We start from the raw sequence: 14,626 nt of genomic DNA, 5'->3' as shown, positions 1-14,626 counted from the left end.
ATGAATAATTTTCTCCAGTCCCCTTCAGTCTGATTTTAGCTCCACAGCAACCTTTCTGACAACCATGTGCAACGATGACCACTCACCATCAAATGGGCCGTACGCTCGTTTATATATGAAGGCAATAAAAAAAATGTTTGAAATGGTTCGAAGGGCAGCTGTTGTAACTAAACTTGAGACCTTAGAACTTATATCTCAAGGTGGGTGGCGCATTTACGTTGTAGATGCCTATGGGCTCCAGTAACAACTTAATAACGGGTGGGCTGTGAACTCGTCAACCCATCTAAGCAATAAATAAAAATATTAAAAAACACATATCTGATACAAAGAAAAAAAAACAAAGTTTTATTAACTATTAATATACCAATTTGACAAAAAAAAATATATTTATATATAGAGAACATACATAATGCATTTGACAAAATAACAAACCTTCCTCGAATGAATGGCCCCGATTTTATTAAATAGTGACAGGTCAGTGACGTAAACAATTTTAGATACATTACCTACATACACTACAGTCCCAAGACTACACTTCGCAGCTCACGTCGACATTCGATTTTATTGACAGCTGTCAAATTTGACATCTGTCACTATTTAATTAAATCAGTCGCGTCTCTATCGGTGTTACACAGTAAAATGTAACGCGCAGTTTTTAAATAATATCTTGAACATTCAGGATTTCTTTTTAAATATTTAAGAGTGCAGCGTAAACTTTTGGGGGGCGCGAATGTCGGACACATTAAAAACACAAGACATTCGACTATTTCACAATATTTACGTTTTTTTTTTTTTATATTACAAAAGGCACAGGCGCCAATTTTATTTTATATATATAATTAAGACTTTTTTTTCCCTAATGATTTTAAATTTAATAATTTAAGATTTAGATTTAATTTGCGTACGATTTCTGGATTTTTTTCTGTGATTCGCTTCAGCAGCTCGAAATCAGAGGCTTAATGATGAACGATTCCAAATGTTTTAAGACAAAATTTACTATCAACGCTACTAAAACAAAAAAAATTTGTCTTGAATTCGATTGGGAAAGGCGAAACTACAAAGAAATCCTTATAGAATTGCTTTATGCAAAAACCAGAACTGAAGTTTACAGAAAAAATAATACTATGTATATTTTAAAAAAAACGATCAACAAGATGGCATCAATTCGGTTTGGGCCGCGTGCTAATAGTACCTTTGTCTAGCAGTAAATCTTATTAGTAAAACATATTGCATTGCCTACGATCGTCCACACAATAGTAACTATGAAGTAAACTCATAAACATCACATACCATTCGTATTCCAGTTAATTAAGTGAGAGACTCTTCGAAGACTTATAAATTGCTTCTCGAACATAAATATATCGTTTTTGGCTATATTATTAATAAAATAATTTGCCAACTGTGAACACAGCTCGTTTTAATAGTACAAAAGTAATTTCAAGATGAGATGATCCGAGTTGGAACATCGAGGTACTTCCCTATTGACATGTCACTGCCTACTTTTTATGTATGTTAAAAACTTTATAAGTATTCAACATTACATTACGTTAATGGTCACAATAAACAATTATTGTACATACATATCAAGTTAAAAATTATAATAATTTTATTTGAATTCGAAGCCAGTATTCAACTTTGTGAAAATTCATATAATTCCAATTGTTTTTTTTTTTTCGAAATTCCACTCTTATGAGCACAAATAACTCAATGATTTGATTAATTTCGCGAATCATACACATGATAGCATCGTTACAACTTGCAGAGCGTCGGTTCTTTCCCAGATGGGCTCACAATGCCCACCGTTGATAGCAGCATTATACAAAGTCGCATTTAATATAATGATGATGATGCATTATTTATAATGGTCTTTTGTAATATTTTGGGTGTTTTTAAAAACTATACATTTAACTTTGATGAATCTTTAGCGTTCTTTGTTAGTACAGTTCTGCTGTGCACACACAAACATAACGGCTGGAGTTTCTTTTCTTTTAACTCTGTTTGTTTACTGCGATACACCATAGACTCATCAGATCCGTGAAAAATACCCAAAAAAACCACAAGGACCACTATTTAGAAACATCGATTACGTAACAAAATCGAAGCCTAGGTACTTTTTATTTTTTCTCCGCACCCTGGACGCTGCTTTCTTGTCATCAAACTCATCGTTGTCATAGGAGATTGCATTCTCGATGACCCAGTCGTCTGGTTCGGTTTTGATGTCGTCCCGCCCCGAAGACAGTCTCTTGCGTTTCTTTTTCCCGCTGCCCTCCTCTTTGACGCGCTTCTTGGGACGATCCTCAAGCACCAGATGCTGGTACTCCTCGACTATGTAGTTCTCCGGCTCGTAGCTCGTGGTTATCTCGACGCCGACAGACGGATCGACGTCCGGCAGTATGTAGTAATTCTCAAAGTCACCTTGTAATGTTATCTCGTTCACATCGGCTGTGAAATGTCTCTTCTTTTTCCCCGTACTGCAGTGTTTAATGTAAGCGTATTTATTCTTCGTTTCCTCCGGTATTATATTCACGATCCACTCCTGGTTCCCCGAAGAAGGTATCTCTTTGACTTCCTCCATCGATATCTCTTGTTCTTCGGCTATTTCGTATATAAAGTTCTCCGGTATGGCGTTTTCGTCCATTATCTGTAGCACTTCGCTGGCCGGCTGATCGGCTGAAGTCGATGTTTGTGGTATTATCTGTAAACAAGGCAATGTCAATGTCAGTTTAGTCTTTGTGTACATTGTCTTATTCGACAATATGGAAGGTAGAAGTAAGGAGCATCATCTTGTATAGGGGACAAGTTGAAAAAGTGTTCACCTGTAAACACAGTTATTGTTGGGAAACGCACCGAAATAGCGCTAGTGTAGGAAGTGGAACTGATGTGAATATAGCAGTTTTAAGCAGAGTGAAGTGTGTAGAGTTGAAAAATTTAATATTTTTCTATTTACTATTCATTTTTATTACTCTTTACGTAGGAAGTGTTTATTTCCTTCTTAATTTAGCAACTTAATTTACTCTATTGGTTTATGATGCCGTCTTTTAAATATTTCCACTTGCTACAGTGGCGCCACCTTAATTGGCTCCCCTTCAGCTGACACTTTTTAATACACTGAGCTGGTGCTCATAATTTCTACCCGCCTTAATTGGGAATTAGCAGTGTCACAGATTACACTAAAGACGCAGAATGTTTAGAGCGCCATCTATTGGTGAAAAAACGTATGAAATCGAAGCTTTTGAGAATAAGCAGCGTGGATTCTACAGGCTTGCGAAGTTGGAACATCTCGTTATCTCTCTCGCACGCACGTCAATACAGGTGACCGTAAAACCCAAAATGTCCTTTTAGATATTTGACAAGCAGGTCACCGCTTAAAAATATTTCAAATATTTTCTCACTTTTCTCACCTCTATGGTCTGCTTGGAGTCTTGCATTTTGGTGATGACTTGTTCCGACTGGGTTATCGACGCCTCAGCCTTGTCAGTTTCCACCTTCACGACCCAAAGCTGTTTCCTTTGGAGATTTTTCAGGGACCTGAGTTCCATAAAAATACACTTTAATGTGAGTTAGTGGTCACCCAGCGGTCGAAATTTGACCATAATTTTTTTTAATGGAAATCGGTGTAAAAATTTATTACTTTAATTATGTAGGAAGATATTTGTATACTTTATACAATGTAATAAATAATAATATTTATAAATTATGCAATCAATTCTAACACTAAAACTAAAAACCTTACAAAATAATAATAATAATTTAATAACTAAAATATATTATTAAAAGGAGTTAATTTAGGCAAGGTTCCGAAGATACTGACAGAATTCCCCCTTGGAATAGTTAAAGTTTGAACATTATTATGGTTTTATTATCAAATACTTTCCTTCTATAAATCTATAATCACAGATTTCGCTAAAGCTACACTATGGATAAATATGTGAAGTTAAAGACAAACAATATTAATCTATTCTCAATTTGACCACAGACTTTTAACAATAAACAAAAGAATATATGTGCGTGTGTGTGTCAAATACATGGTACTGTGCGCAATGTTTTATTTACTTATTGATTTAATGTACTTTTTAAGCATGTGCATAATTAAAAAATAAAATTGGGTCCGGTGCTCCTTCTCTATATCTATACTAATATTATAAAGAGGAAAGATTTGTTTGTTTGTTTGTTTCGAATAGGCTCCGAAACTACTGGACCGATTTGAAAAATTATTTTTCCATTAGAAGCCGACATTGTCCCTGATGAACATAGGTTACTTTTTTTAAAAAATTTTTATTTTTTTTTTTTGGTTTCATGTGTGTTTTAATGTTTCCGAAGCGAAGCGAGGGCGGGTCGCTAGTTCTTTATAAATGTGAAAATTTTCATACTCCTCCGTCCGCGCAATGCTGGTATCAACTTAGGTTAGCATCAAACCTCTTTTTGTGGATGTCATTAAGGCAATTAAGAGTCATCAAAGTATGGGCAGCAGCGTTCTCTGGATAATGTATATGAGTACAGCGGTCACTAATTGTAATTTAAGGTTGACCAGGCGTTTCAAGCTACCAAATTCCTGCCTTTTTCTGCCTACAATCCTCACGAGTCGCACTTCTCATATCTGAGGGTCGTGACTATCTGCTCCCATTATTTTTCTCTGGATGATGTTTCGCCATCTTCCTCTGTTCTCGGCGGCGTCTATGGCATCCAGATTGGTGCAGATTTGGTTGGACCAGCGCATTGGATTGCGGCCACGATATATTTTGCCACTTACCTGTTATCTGATCTGATATCTTACCAGTTACTATCAAATTACCATCAATTTCTGACAATGTGGCCATAGACTATGCGTTAAACGATAACACTTGAAGCTTCTTTCTCATTTCTCTGGGGATAAGACAAATAAAATAGAATAAACTCACAGGTATCCTAACGTGTCGACGAGTTGTCTGACGTTAAGTCGAGATATGTTATCAGGGTTCTCCTTGTTCTGGGGCTCGACGCTGTAATTGTGGTCCATTCGAACGATCTCAGCGACTGTGGACAAACAATAGCTCGCATCAACCGAGAATCTCATACATACATACAATCTCATACGTTTTCATACATGTCGAGGAGTTTCACGTCATTACGGATCCTCCCGATTCACTAACGGTGCTTATAGGTACCTCAAGTAAATTAACCCTCAGATACAGCCCACTGAGTTTCGCGCCGGATCTACTCAGTGGATCGCGTTTCCGATTCGGTACTAGAATCTGCAAAGCACTGCCCTTGCTTGGGCCAGTGCTAGCAACGTTTTCAGGTTAGTGCCCCGTGAGCTCACCTACTTGTTCTGCGAATCTAGCATAACCCCTCGAGCTTAATTGAATAGGTCAAAAAAAATAATGTCAATTTACATTTTCGACCATACGTGTGACCACGGAGAATAAGTATTCGCTAAATACTGCATTTCAATTAGAAGACACTATGGTATATGCTTCGCGACACAAATTAGTATGAGCAAAGTTATTTATTTATTTGATCTGGAAGATCTCTCAAGTTTGATCTTTGCCTTTTCATTGCAGGGTTACAGATCTGGTTGAGAAAGCGGTTGGTGGCAGTAGTGCGGTTCACGCCACCCATGACCCAACGGAAAGTCACATGTGGTCGCGATCCTCAGAAGTGAGGGAACGATGAAGAAAAAGACGTGTCGCGTAGATAGCGCCATCTATCGCACAGGAGGTGCAGTCACTGTGGTGAAACTCGTGAGTAATCATCGTTGCAATGGCATAAAATTATCTTGAGTTCAGCGAGCCGCCTTAGATACTGATAGTTGTTATTTAATGATAACCAGTCCACAAAGTTTCGCGCCGTATCTTCTCAGCGGGTCGCGATTCCGATCCGGTGGTAGATTCAGCAAAGCACTGCTCTTGCTAGGGCTAGTGTTAGCAAATTCTCTCAGGTTGAGCCCGGTGAGCACACCTACCCGCGTGTAATTGGAATAGCCTCTTAGGCTACTAGCGAATGGGTATACGAAAAAAATGAATAACAGTATCATTTTAGAATAGAAAAGACTTGTTTTTTTTTTGTTTCTTGATAATTATTTAGCCCTCGTCCGCAAAACTATTCACGTAAGACAATATCTCAGCCTAATAACGACGGTAATGTAGCTATTTTTCTACAAATATAGCTCATAATGTTATTATAACAGATGGATTTCTGGTCTGCTGTTTAGTATCAACGCCTACTGGACTTAGAATCATATTTTAGTTTAAAAGGTACAAGCTGAGAGTACCTTTCGGCAATTTCATGGCGAATTTCTCGAATAACGATTGAAATCCAGTTCCGGATCGGTACGCCGACCCTGCAACCACCAATAAGCAATGTGAGACCGATTTTTTTAATATAATTATATCTATCTGATTCGAAATATTTCCGTATTTACGTCGCAACGCAGCCGTGGATTCAATTTTGAAGATTAAACAATAATCTTGATTGTAATTTGACATTATTGAGTCTTTTTTTTTTCTTTTTTTTTCACTACCTATTCTAGTAACCTTTAGGGGTTATTCTAAATTCGCTGAGCTAGTAGATGAGCTTACGGGGCTCAAACCTGACGACGTTGCTAACACGAACCCTAGTAAGAGCCGTGCTTTGCAGAATCTACAACCGGATAGGAAACGCGACCCGCTGAGAAGATCCGGCGAGAAACTCAGTGGGCTGTGTCTGTGGTTTAATTTACTCGTCGAGCCCTTCGTCGCAATATATTTGTACGTAACGCGCGTTATATGGAGTTATATAAGCGCGTTATGCGTAAACACTTTTATAACGCGGAACCAATCCACCGCGTTACAGGGCGTATAATATTACCGTATTGTTTTTCGAAATACCCACGCGACGTGAACACGATTAAAGTCGATTTTACGAAATTCCTTTGCGACAAATAAAACTGTAAAGTTTTACATACTACATAGTATTTTCAATAATAATCGATGCGAGATGTTTTAAAACTTGTAGATGTTGCATTTATTATTACAAAAGCTTTTATGTTAGATTTTAATTACAAATATACAGAAGAAGCAGTTTCTTTAAGTTATATTTATTATAAAATTTGTTGTTGTTAATTAATCACTACATAGTATAAAACAAAGTCGCTTTCTCTGTCCCTATATCTGTCTGTCCCTATGTATGCTTAAATCTTTAAAACTACGCAACGGATTTTGATGCGGTTTTTTTTAATAGATAGAGTGATTGAAAAGGAAGGTTTATATGTATAATAACATCCATTAAATAGTGGAGAAATCAATAATAAATTACAGTTTCCGAAGCGAAGCGAGGGCGGGTCGCTAGTTAGTAAATAAAGTCTAATGTTTGGATGTATTTTTTTATTTTATCTCCAAAAATGTTAGGGGGTCCGCCTGTAGCGGACTTTCCCGTACTATTTTGACTTCTCAAGTTATTTATAACCCTGAAGGCGAACCGTCGATAGATCGATTCTCTATTAATGCGTATAAAGGTCGGAGCGTCGGAATACCGACTAGTACGCAGTTTGATCGTAAGTATTAGCGCACGCACCTATAACCACTTTAAATTATTTTCTTGTAAGTTGGGCATTGCTTTTTGAATATTTTTAAATTATTGCTTTTATAAAATACATTCTTTCAAAAATCCTTTAGCAATTTATGAAAAATATGTTAAAATAAGCTGACCCCTAAAAGGATTATTAAGACACAAAATAATTAGATGGTACACGAAAAAAATATAATATTAAAATAGAATTCCGTAAATAGGTTATTTTATTTATTGGAACGAAGTTTTGGAACGAAGTTCCTTACGGCAGGCTTGGAGGGGATAGGGATTTTGCTGCGCGACCGAACTGAAAAAAATGTGATAGTAAAACCGTAAGAAAAAATCCGTGGAAAAAAGTGCGTGGAATAAAAACGTTAAATGAGACGTGCGCAGGCGCGACAGTCGCGTACACAAGCGAGTAGTCTATAATACCTTTCTCTTTCTCCCTCTTTCTTTTCGTTCTCTCATCCCTTCTCTCTCTATTTTGTAATTATTTCTATTTCTATGTAATTTTATGTCGTCAAACAAAAATAAAGAGACATATTTTGTTATTTTAATTGATAATTTGAATTACGATTTTATTTTTATTTTACGTAATTTATTATTTCCTAAAATACTGAATTTCCTAAATACTTTCCTGTACTTAAATAAAAACTAATCAGCAAAATTTAAGAGAAAATTCAAGAAAACCAACATAAAATTGAGCACGATTTTTTTTTTGCAAATTGTGTCGATTCTACATTAACCGCAGGAACTTCGTTCCTACCGGGTGTCCCACGACACCACATCTTTTTTTTAATTATTTTTTTATTGCCCTTTTAGGCAGACGAGCATGACCTGACGGTGAGTGGTTACCGTCGCCCATGGACTTCAGCAATGCTAGGAGCAGAGCCAAGCGGCCCCCTACCGCTAAATGCGTAAGTTAGCCGTATAGATATTACGCTTACTTTAACATAAACTTTATAGTTTACTAATGGAGTCTTTCACGTCTCAAAGCAAACAAATGACGGAGTACACTTAGTGATGTCCACGGACCCACGTAGCCGATTTAGATAGGGTGGGTCGTTTAATTGAATTAACATTCTCATCCATCATCGTTTTTATAGGTCGGCTTTGCCAATGTCAACGATACGTCAATGTTAATACCATAATGACAGCTGTCAAATTTGAAGCTGAAAAGCCTCTTGTGAGTCCGCACGAGTAGATACTACCACCCCGCCTATTTCTGCCGTGAAGCAGTAATGCGTTTCGGTTTGAAGGGCGGGGCAGCCTATACAGAGACCTTAGAACTTATATCTCAAGTTGGGTGGCGTATTTACGTTGTAGATGTCTATGGGCTCCAGTAACGTGGGCCGTGAGCTCGTCCAACGACCTTTAACGGCCGTCTGGTGTAGTGGTAAGTGACATGGTCACTACACAAGGGGGTCGCGGGTTCGAATCCCGCCAAGGGAAGATATTTGTATGATAAATATAAATGTCTTTTCCAGGGTTATGTATGTATATTAAATATATGTATGTGTATAATAAAAATCTTACATTTATATCCGTTATCTGGTACCTGTAACACAAGTTCTTTACGAACTTATCACGGGACCAGTTAACGTGGCGTGATTGTTAGTAAATATTTATTTATTTATTTAAAAAAAGAAAAAAAAAAAAACTTATAGTAGCTTCATGTTTCGTGAAGCCGCAATGTAATTAAAAGTTGACTCGCTTTGTTACGCGATGCCGTTGAACCTATATTTAAAGTTGTGCTACACATTGCGTGCCCAAAAAAATATAAAAATATAATAAAGAAGATAATTTTTATATTGGATTTTCTGTTTTATCGTAACAGGGACCATTGTTTCCTTATCCTGATTAGTTCTAGGACACATTCTGCCCTCTCAACTACCTACTGCATAAACAAAAACACCCGCAACCGAAGCTACTGCGTTTCTTTTTTCCTGCCTATGCTGATGATAGCCTTGAGAGGCTATTTCAGCTTTACCCTAGCGTGTAGGTTAGCTCACGGGGCTCAAACCAGAAGTGTTGCTAACATTGACCCTAGCAAGAGCAGTGCTTCGCAGAATCTACCACCGGATCGGAATCGCGACCCACTGAGAAGATCCGGCGAGAAACTCAGCGAGCTGATGCATAGGTTAGGTTACATGTCGAACTCTTTGTCGAGTTCTATTAGTACGGTTACCGGGATTCCAAAGCCTACTCCTAGTCTTAGAGCTGACGGCGTCTAATGCAAAGTTTATTGGATCTGATGGGTCCGTGAGGAAGTGGATGTAATAGTCTGGCTTGGCTGTATAGCAACCAGCACGGATAGAGACCACCATCCTGTCAATTTATGCTGTTGAAACAGCCATGTGTCGAAAGTTTGAAAGCTGAACCTTATCAGTAGTTCTTAGTAATCAGTGAAGGTGTAGTAACATTTACATACAGGGAGCATAGAGTAGGGGAAGAGAGTGAAGATATAGATCCTGATGGTACGGACAGGTGCCACCACGCTGCCTATCTTTGCCGTGAAGCAGTAATGCGTTTCGGTTTGAAGGGTGGGACAGCCGTTGTACTGTAGAAACTGACACATAGAACTCATGTCTCAAGATAGCCGACTGCATTGACGTGGTTGATGTCTATATGTTCTGATGACCACTTAACACCAGGTGGACCATGAATTAGACCATTCATCTTAGCAAAAAAAAACTACCAGAAATCATTTTGTAAAACACTTGATTCAAGTTTCAAAGTTCCTCAATTAAATCTTACTCTTATGTTCTTACTAACCATTATACTCTGAACAATGATGCGAACAATTCTCTCGTAGGGTGTTTATAATCAAATTCTTTGTCAGCAGTAATTGGTATTGGCATGGCAATTGTGACTGACAAGACTGGCTCCAAGTTTATTTCAGTGTCTGATAGTTAAAAAAGTTCTCCTGAGAGCATATTATACAAATAAATACTCACTTCTGGTGTCTTCAGCTGACGGTGTCAATGCAGGTGGTTTTTCTTGCACGGTCAAGAGTTCGGGTAGCATCGGGGAGTCAATCCATAGTCCCTGGTTGTCCAGCTCAAAATGGTATCTAAATAAACCAATAAAATATTGTAAGCATTGATTTTATTTCAAACTAGCGACCCGACCTCGCTTCGCTTCGGAAACATGAAATTTTATTATTGATTATTTACGACATCACATTAGAAACCTCAAAAATAACAATTTTTTTTTCCCTACCCAAGCTGATAGCCTTAAAAGGGCTATATCAGCGTCGCCTTAACTAGTAGGTGAGCTCACGGGGCACAAACCTGATGACGTTGCTAACACGAACCCTAGCAAGAGCCGTGCTTCACAGAATCTACCACCAGATCGGAAACGCGACCCACTGATAAGATCCGGCGAGAAACTCAGTGGGCTGTGTCTGAGGAAAATAACAGTATTTCTCCACTATTTTATGGTTGTTATTATACATATAAACCTTCCTCTACAATCGAGTAGACGAGAGAGCAGTTGGTGTCTTGTTTAAAGATATTGCAGACCACTATACCTTGGCACCTCGAGGCTACTCCCTGAGGTTGTCAACAACCTGACAATAGTACAAATTCCCACTGAAATGCCTTGGTCATAACAAAAACCATCACAACATTTAATATTGGGTAACTGAGGAAGACCACTTGTGATTCCGCGCGGGTAGGTACCACCGCCCTGCCTATTTCTGCCGAGAAGCAGTAATGCGTTTCGGTTTGAAGGGTGGGGCAGCCGTTGTAACTATACTGAGACCTTAGAACTTGTATCTCAAAGTGGGTGTACAATGCAATCTTCAAAAGTTCAACAGACAAATTAACTGTCTATTTGACATCATTAGTATCACAATTTGCCACAAAAACAATAATTGAAAACTAAGTACAAGTACAAATCCAATTTAAGGTTATGATAATCAAGTGAACATACCCACACAGCTGTAAGCTGACATGCCTCCAGAGGCATTCGCTTTGCTCGTGCATAGCACCATCAATCCATTCCTGCCGTTGGAGTTCATTGTCCGATGTCACATTGGCACTGAAATGGTGATTAAAATCATTTATTTTCCTGTTATAATCACCGAAGTTAATAAGTTGCCATCGGTGGAGTGTACTATGATACCATTAGGGACAATTACCCTACTGTACTACTACAAATGGAATACCACTCAACATAAGATGGGCCATCAGCGTGACATCTAGACAGATAAATGGCTGCTATAGGGATGTAATTGAGGATTTCTTAAGATATTGCTTTGTGAAAAATTAGTATCAAATTAGATTTAAATAGTTTTCACTGAATTTAGATTTAAATTAAATTCGTACAAGTGCAAGTAAACAAAATTGAAATGGATAATTTGATTCATTCCTAACCCTGAAGACTGTAATCAAAAATAAAGCATGTAAAAATGGAAATAGGACAAATAAAAAAAATGGTAACGGTAGCTTTAGAATATAAAAACAAAATCAGGTAATTGAATACCCCATTTAAAAACAATTTCAATAAGGTCTTATTGTTATCTTTGGTATACATACACATTAAATTTCCTCATTTTATTATTTTCTATTATAGTATGTTTATGGAGTTTATTGCTTTTAATGCAAGGGTTTTATTTTGCATGTATGAATGTATTTTGAATTATTTGCAGGCCCTGTACCTTTGCAATGCATAGATACTTATAGTACTTTAGAAGTTTCCTGTTTTGATCCCATAGGTAGTCTAAGTTTGACAAAATACTGGGCAATATCCAATTGTCGGTAGTATAGGGAGCTTTCTCCAATTTAAAGTTTAACTGATATTAGCTATGCTGTTTGTTTCAATTGCACAAGTCTTCTGGTGTTTTACCTAAACTACTTGCTAGAACTGTGCTCCTGACAATCACAATGAATATTCCGTAACTCATCTGACCTATACCTTAATTATATCCTGTATATGCAAATTATATTTCATGCAGAATCAATTTCTTCTCCCTTTTCTTTTTCTCCACCTTATCCCACTAGGTGGGGTCGGTACAGCTAAATTTTCTCTTCCATTCTCTTCTATCAGCCGTCATCTCAACACTCACTCCTCTCTCTCTCGCATATGGTCATTCACACACTCCATCCATGTCATCTTCAGTCGACCTCTTCCCCTCTACCTTGCACTACTATTTCCATACATCTCCTAGTCACATGCATCTTCTCTCTACGCATCACATGCCCATACCACTCTAACCGTCTGCCCTTTAATTTGTTGCTTACCGGGGCGCTACTTTCACACTTCCCCTATTTTCCGAATCAATTTTTGCATTATGATTTAATAATAAAACTATATTGTTGTTTTTAGGTCCTATGCATTCACATGTTATACAGCTGTGGATAGTAAAGTTCTACAATAGAAAATTCTAGATATGCATCAATTTAGTATGTAGAGTAAAATTCACTTAACTATTACATTATGAGTGTTGGTTGCTTTCTTTCTTTCTAATAGTAAATATAGCTACAAATGAACACGATTATTGCACAAACAGATAGTTTATAAGCTGAATACCAAAAAAAATTTTGTTTCATAATCTGATTCTAAGCAATGGTCACTTCTGCTATGTTCTTAATTCTAACTTTTGAGCATTCAGGTGAGGTTGTGTATGATTTGCCTCTCAGAACAAACATTCAATATTTTTGACCATACTTCAACTTAAGGTCTCTTGACTGGAAAATTCATTGATAAGATTTAAAGTACACGGCAACTTTTTTAATTTTCTTAAACGTTTACAATGTTTTAAATTTATTTCTGGTATAAAAATAGCTCTATAATTATTAACCACTATTTCCTTCAATCAACTGTTATCGTTCCGTTATTTGTAGTAAATACATAATGTTATCATTAGTTTCGACAACTCATTAGAATTTTAATGTCATAATTATAAGTGCAGGAATTAATCTTAAATCTTGTAACATTCATAAATTACTGCCTACATACACCAACTCATATATAGTGATAAGAAAATAGAAACACATATCTGTTTGCCGCCCTTTTTTGTTTAACTTTTGGAGGTCACGCGGCCTACCATATAGTGCCATAGACTAAAGAATCAACCCTCTTAGGTTAAAAATAGCACGTAATTAATAGATATAATCTAAAATTAAGGACTTACTTGTAAAATGAGAAGCTGCAGACCACATCATATTCCAGATTGCAGCCTTCGACAACGCACTTTTGTGCGGTCATGATTAGGTATCAATGGCGCGTCACCAAAATTGTACACGAACAATTCACATCTTAATTGAAGTCCGATTTATATTATAAACACATTTAGCGCGTAAACCAACTTTCAAACAAACTAATTTTGATGGGTCCTTTAGAAATTTATCAATCAAATGTCGTAATGACGTACATGTCACGAAAAGTCGAAAATTTTAGCAAACGCCGTCAAATGTCTGCCATGACATGGGACTTGATGGGTGATGTAATGCGCGGTCAACACGTACTGGCAACATTGCTTAGCTCGGATTCCTTTTTTTCAATATCGATTTTATCAATTGCGGTTAATCGAGTTTCTCAAATTTTATTTTTTAAATAGGACTTGTAAATAAAATTTTATTATATTTAACAGATATACGATATTTTCAACGAAATAAATCCTATGATATTTTCAAGAGGTATTGCGATAAAGATTCGAATTAAAAAAAGCATTTTAAAATTGAATAATAACTTTTTTTTTTATGATTGAAAGATTACTGGTGGCCCGGAGGCCTTTCCAGTTTCACCAGGACAGGTGGAAGGAATAATAACTTTTATGTCATCGAGTATTAATAACATAAATCGATAAAACGTGTCCGTAAACTCGGCCTCTTTCAAGGGCTACTTCTTAATTTGGAAGCCTTTAAGCAATTTTAGCAAGATCTGTGATTTACTTTATCACATTTTATAATGTCTGTGGACCCTAAAACAATCGCTTACATTAAATTTAATCTTAGTTGTCCGCTTTAGCATGTGATTACAGTGTTCCATATTTTTTGTTTGATAGAACTGAAATACAAACAGTATTGTTTTTTTCTGTTTTTGTTTCTGTTACTTTCCCTGAGAGAAACGTCAAAATATTTTGTTATAACTGTTC

General features: G+C 36.9%; 1 protein-coding gene across 2 annotated transcripts; it reads right to left on the bottom strand.

The window, feature by feature from the left end:
• Positions 1-317: 317 nt before the first annotated feature.
• Positions 318-13,965, bottom strand: LOC114246628 (uncharacterized). Of its 2 annotated transcripts, XM_089731258.1 has the most exons (7): positions 13,664-13,965; positions 11,461-11,568; positions 10,482-10,597; positions 6,251-6,319; positions 4,899-5,013; positions 3,402-3,528; positions 318-2,695 (listed from the first exon to the last, which is right to left on the bottom strand). In XM_089731258.1, the coding sequence occupies exons 1-7, from the start codon at positions 13,735-13,737 to the stop codon at positions 2,084-2,086; spliced, it is 1,221 nt and encodes a 406-aa protein (XP_089587384.1). In that variant the 5' UTR covers positions 13,738-13,965; the 3' UTR covers positions 318-2,083. The 2 variants fall into 2 exon arrangements, with proteins under 2 accessions (XP_089587384.1, XP_028035051.1); XM_028179250.2 differs by lacking the exon at positions 6,251-6,319.
• Between the last annotated feature and the right edge of the window lie 661 nt (positions 13,966-14,626).

The sequence above is a fragment of the Bombyx mandarina genome, chromosome 11, assembly GCF_030267445.1.
Source record: "Bombyx mandarina strain Sakado chromosome 11, ASM3026744v2".
NCBI lineage: Eukaryota > Metazoa > Arthropoda > Insecta > Lepidoptera > Bombycidae > Bombyx > Bombyx mandarina.
This window is presented reverse-complemented; position numbering and strand designations above follow the sequence as displayed.

Excerpts from the sequence above, each read along its gene's own strand:
- LOC114246628 (XM_089731258.1), bottom strand. The coding sequence starts at position 13,737 with ATGACCGCACAAAAGTGCGTTGTCGAAGGCTGCAATCTGGAATATGAT. Across the intron at positions 6,320-10,481 it reads GTCAGCTGAAGACACCAGAA|GGTCGGCGTACCGATCCGGA; the intron begins GTGAGTATTTAT and ends TGGTGGTTGCAG. Across the intron at positions 2,696-3,401 it reads ACTCCAAGCAGACCATAGAG|ATAATACCACAAACATCGAC; the intron begins GTGAGAAAAGTG and ends CCTTGTTTACAG.